The 6,000-nt window shown below is 53.5% G+C and overlaps 1 protein-coding gene across 1 annotated transcript in view; it reads right to left on the bottom strand.

Moving 5' to 3' along the window:
• Positions 1 to 6,000, bottom strand: part of LOC311239386 (trafficking protein particle complex subunit 14-like) — a gene marked incomplete at its 3' end in the record, with an annotated part of 74,903 nt that overhangs the window by 6,839 nt on the left and 62,064 nt on the right. Inside the window, exon 9 of the mRNA XM_084327693.1 lies at positions 273 to 415. Within this exon, the coding sequence (XP_084183819.1) occupies positions 273 to 415 (143 nt within the window). The remainder of the gene's footprint in view (positions 1 to 272; positions 416 to 6,000) is intronic.

Raw genomic sequence — 6,000 nt, 5'->3', positions numbered from 1 at the left:
AATGTGGAGCGCTGGGCTCGAACAGCGAGCCCAGCGTCTCCAGATTTCGTGGCGAGCGCCTTGCCCACTACGCCACGTAGCCGCCCATCTAAAATAATTTTTTACCAAAGTGGTGACAGGGCTTTTTGTGGAGAAGCCGTCCGGAATCAACAGGTCTCTAGTCTAAAAAGTGTCCCAGATTATATGCTAAATCAGACACGCGTCGCACACACACACTCAGTCACACATACGCACACACACACGCACGCACACACGCGTGCTGGGTGTGTTACCTCAAACAGTCCGGCTCTGAGGATCTGGAAGGCCACGGTGAAGGACAGCGTACTGCCCTTCTTACACTGACCCAGGTTGTTGAGAGGAGACTGACACACCACTGATCCTATTGAGGACTGCTCCTGACCACCCCCCCCATGGCCTGACCGAGAGGAGGAGAGGAGGGGGAGAGGAGAGCAGAGGAGAAGAGGGGAGGGGAGAGGAGAAGAGAGAAGAGGAGTAGAGGAGAAAATAGGGGAGGAGAGAGGAGGCAGGAGAGGAGAAGGGTGAGAAGAGGAGAGGAGAGGAGAAGAGAGGAGAGAAGAGGAGAGGAGAGGAGAGATGAGAAGAGAGGAGGAGGAGATGAGAGGGAGAGGAGAAGAGAGAAGAGGAGTAGAGGAGAAAATAGGGGAGGAGAGAGGAGGCAGGAGAGGAGAAGGGTGAGAAGAGGAGAGGAGAAGAGAGGAGAGAAGAGGAGAAGAGGAGAGGAGAGGAGAGAGGAGAAGAGAGGAGAGTGGAGGAGGAGATGAGAGGGGGAGGGAGGAGAGAAGAGGGGAGGAGAGAAGAGAAGAGGAGAGGATGGATAGATAAGAGAGGGGAAGAGATGAGGGAAGAGGGGAGACAAGGGAGGAGAAGGCAGATGGGTCAGAGGAGGGGAGAGAACAGAGGGAGGGGAATAATGTGGATGACGTGGGAGAGATGGCGGGATGAGGAGGAGGAAACAAGAGAAAAAAGGGGATGAGAGAAAGAAGGAGGCGGAGGTAAGACAGAGAGGAGATGGGGCAGATGATGGGAGAGAGAGAAAGAGAGAGCGAGAGAGAAAGAGAGAGGGCAAGGGTTTAGAATTAGACCAGTGGGAATGAACCAAAACAGATGGGAGAATGACGTCTGAGATAATATTGACACAAGGACAGGCCAGGATCAACTTAAGGGTGGTATTCCTCAACAAAGGAGAGGAATGGATTATAGTGTAAATTCACATACGACTTGGACTTTGAGACATAGTCCCTTCCGCATTAGCTGGAGCCAGGGCCTTGTCCGACCACATGAAACAACGGGTGGGACCTCGTCTGCATTCCGATGACGTTACGGCGAAAGTGAACAATTCACAACTCTTGCCTTCCTGGTTCTTTAACAGGCACCAAACCCCTTCTGTTAGAATTAGAATAGACTTCCCCCAAACCCTCTCCCTGCACACGCTCTGCTCCCTGTAACATGTATCATGTAGTCAGCGTCCTTTAGGAAACGTGCATCTTCAAAAGGTTCAACTCACTGCTTTATGTTCTCATTGACGCTCATGTTAACTATGTTATTAGCAGAACATGGTCAATGGCTTGGCTTGGCCCCGTGGTGCGTGGTTAGTGCACCGTATCCGCTTCCATTCACGAGAGAGAGAAGGGGGATGACATGCAACTAAGGTCAGATATAAGGTATTCTATATCTCAATAATTTGTGTCCAATGAACCCAAAATGACGGTCCAAGTTGATACTGTTCATTAAAAGTAAGTAATCATAGGAAGATGAGATCGTTTTGAGCCTTCCTCATTAAAGCTACAATCCGGAACTCGTTTGATTCTAAACTTTGGCCATAGTTGTATATAGAGCGCATTATAGCTCATAATACAGGCTTGCTTTAATCCAATGTTTACAAATGTTATTATAACCAAAGGCCCGGTTATCAGAATTCGTATCGGGTGCATCTCTAGTACATTTGGTAGCGATCACAGCTGGGCCAATTGATTTCAGCTCGCAAGAATGCAGCTCAGGACCCTCCTCGATATATAGCACCCTAGATTTTTTTTTAAAACAGCGCTAAGTGCACAATGTGACATCAACATTACACACACACCCATCCAAGGATATTACGTCGTCTCAGAGTCTAAGTGACCCCGCTCTCTTTTTCTGTAGTCAGCCTTTATTTCATTTATCCTTTATTTATCCAGGAAGGTCCCACTGAGACACTCACACCCTGATCTCCACCCACCTTCTTACCTCCAACACCCACCTTCCTGCCTCCAACACCCACCTTCCTGCCTCCAACAACCACCTTCTTATCTCCAACACCCACCTTCTTACCTCCAACACCCACCTTCCTGCCTCCAACACCCACCTTCCTGCCTCCAACACCCACCTTCTTATCTCCAACACCCACCTTCTTATCTCCAACACCCACCTTCTTATCTCCAACACCCACCTTCTTACCTCCAACACCCACCTTCTTACCTCCAACACCCACCTTCCTGCCTCCAACACCCACCTTCCTGCCTCCAACACCCACCTTCTTATCTCCAACACCCACCTTCTTACCTCCAACACCCACCTTCTTACCTCCAACACCCACCTTCCTGCCTCCAACACCCACCTTCCTGCCTCCAACACCCACCTTCTTATCTCCAACACCCACCTTCTTATCTCCAACACCCACCTTCTTACCTCCAACACCCACCTTCTTATCTCCAACACCCACCTTCTTACCTCCAACACCCACCTTCTTACCTCCAACACCCACCTTCCTGCCTCCAACACCCACCTTCCTGCCTCCAACACCCACCTTCCTGCCTCCAACACCCACCTTCTTACCTCCAACACCCACCTTCTTACCTCCAACACCCACCTTCCTGCCTCCAACACCCACCTTCCTGCCTCCAACACCCACCTTCCTGCCTCCAACACCCACCTTCTTACCTCCAACACCCACCTTCTTACCTCCAACACCCACCTTCCTGCCTCCAACACCCACCTTCCTGCCTCCAACACCCACCTTCTTACCTCCAACACCCACCTTCCTGCCTCCAACACCCACCTTCCTGCCTCCAACACCCACCTTCCTGCCTCCAACACCCACCTTCCTGCCTCCAACACCCACCTTCCTGCCTCCAACACCCACCTTCTTACCTCCAACACCCACCTTCCTGCCTCCAACACCCACCTTCTTCTCTTATTATCTTTCTTCCCCTCCTTTTTCCCGATTTTTCTCCCATCCCACCCTTCCTGGTTGTTGCGTACTTTCCCCTACTGTTGGTCCGGGAGACCGGAGACTGTCACATGCTTTCCTCCGACGCATGTGCAGCCTGGGGCAGGCCAACCTGGCCGCGCAGGTTCTCACCGGGGAGAGTGTAGCGTGTGGGAGGCCACACTATCTCTCCTCAGTTCCAACCCTTGCTGAGCAGGCGCCCCGACCGAACTGTAGGGGTCGCTGTCCACAACGCCCAGGACCCACCATTCAGCTTCCCACCCCCTGATACAGCCAATTGTATCAGCGTGAGAGGACAGCCAAGCTGATAGCAACGCCGGGAGCTGGATTCGAACAGGCGAATCCTAGTGTCTCCCGGTGTTGGTGACTAACGTAATCTCTGTGCGCCACCTGCCCCCCCAACACCCACCTTCTTATCTCCAACACCCACCTTCCTGCCTCCAACACCCACCTTCTTACCTCCAACACCCACCTTCCTGCCTCCAACACCCACCTTCTTACCTCCAACACCCACCTTCCTGCCTCCAACACCCACCTTCTTACCTCCAACACCCACCTTCTTACCTCCAACACCCACATTCCTGCCTCCAACACCCACCTTCCTGCCTCCAACACCCACCTTCCTGCCTCCAACACCCACCTTCCTGCCTCCAACACCCACCTTCCTGCCTCCAACACCCACCTTCTTATCTCCAACACCCACCTTCCTGGCTCCAACACCCACCTTCTTACCTCCAACACCCACCTTCTTACCTCCAACACCCACCTTCTTACCTCCAACACCCACCTTCCTGCCTCCAACACCCACCTTCCTGCCTCCAACACCCACCTTCCTGCCTCCAACACCCACCTTCTTACCTCCAACACCCACCTTCTTACCTCCAACACCCACCTTCCTGCCTCCAACACCCACCTTCCTACATCCAACACCCACCTTCCTGCCTCCAACACCCACCTTCTTATCTCCAACACCCACCTTCCTGCCTCCAACACCCACCTTCCTGCCTCCAACACCCACCTTCCTGCCTCCAACACCCACCTTCCTACCTCCAACACCCACCTTCCTGCCTCCAACACCCACCTTCTTACCTCCAACACCCAACTTCCTGCCTCCAACACCCACCTTCCTGCCTCCAACACCCACCTTCTTACCTCCAACACCCACCTTCTTACCTCCAACACCCACCTTCTTATCTCCAACACCCACCTTCCTGCCTCCAACACCCACCTTCCTACCTCCAACACCCACCTTCCTGCCTCCAACACCCACCTTCCTGCCTCCAACACCCACCTTCCTACCTCCAACACCCACCTTCCTACCTCCAACACCCACCTTCTTATCTCCAACACCCACCTTCCTACCTCCAACACCCACCTTCCTGCCTCCAACACCCACCTTCCTGCCTCCAACACCCACCTTCCTGCCTCCAACACCCACCTTCCTGCCTCCAACACCCACCTTCCTACATCCAACACCCACCTTCCTGCCTCCAACACCCACCTTCTTATCTCCAACACCCACCTTCCTGCCTCCAACACCCACCTTCCTGCCTCCAACACCCACCTTCCTGCCTCCAACACCCACCTTCTTACCTCCAACACCCACCTTCCTGCCTCCAACACCCACCTTCTTATCTCCAACACCCACCTTCCTGCCTCCAACACCCACCTTCCTGCCTCCAACACCCACCTTACTGCCTCCAACACCCACCTTCTTACCTCCAACACCCACCTTCTTACCTCCAACACCCACCTTCCTGCCTCCAACACCCACCTTCCTGCCTCCAACACCCACCTTCCTGCCTCCAACACCCACCTTCCTACCTCCAACACCCACCTTCTTACCTCCAACACCCACCTTCCTGCCTCCAACACCCACCTTCTTACCTCCAACACCCACCTTCCTACCTCCAACACCCACCTTCCTACCTCCAACACCCACATTCCTGCCTCCAACACCCACCTTCCTGCCTCCAACACCCACCTTCTTACCTCCAACACCCACCTTCCTGCCTCCAACACCCACCTTCCTGCCTCCAACACCCACCTTCCTGCCTCCAACACCCACCTTCCTGCCTCCAACACCCACCTTCCTGCCTCCAACACCCACCTTCCTGCCTCCAACACCCTTCCTGCCTCCAACACCCACCTTCCTGCCTCCAACACCCACCTTCCTGCCTCCAACACCCACCTTCCTACCTCCAACACCCACCTTCCTGCCTCCAACACCCACCTTCCTACCTCCAACACCCACCTTCCTACCTCCAACACCCACCTTCTTACCTCCAACACCCACCTTCCTGCCTCCAACACCCACCTTCCTACCTCCAACACCCACCTTCTTATCGCCAACACCCACCTTCCTGCCTCCAACACCCACCTTCCTACCTCTTCTCCTTCACTAATAACTCTAGAAGCCCCCCGCCACCATCCCACCCTACATTAGTACCGCAAGATCGATTCCTCTTCCGGGCGGAACAACGACACAGACTTAGAGATGAGACACTGCAATTGCAAGTTTAGAATCCACATTTCCTTTCCACTTAGTTTAATGTGTTTTTAGTAATATGCCATGGGAATAGCTTCACCCTATGACACTACTCCACCTCCTATTGGCTATATGGACCTGGCATCACTGCCTGTTTTCCTGTCTGTGTTGGACGACGGAGATGCAATCTATAGACATGCGGCGGCTTCCACTCTTAAGCCCATAGACTCTGTATATCATGTAGCCATGGTTATGGTGCTCACCATTGCGTCCTGTATAGTAGCAT

The sequence above is a fragment of the Notolepis coatsorum genome (assembly GCF_963971535.1).
Source record: "Notolepis coatsorum genome assembly, chromosome: 13".
Taxonomy (NCBI): Eukaryota; Metazoa; Chordata; class Actinopteri; order Aulopiformes; family Paralepididae; genus Notolepis; species Notolepis coatsorum.
The sequence above is the reverse complement of the archived record's forward strand: the minus strand, read 5'-3'. Positions and strand labels throughout refer to the sequence as shown.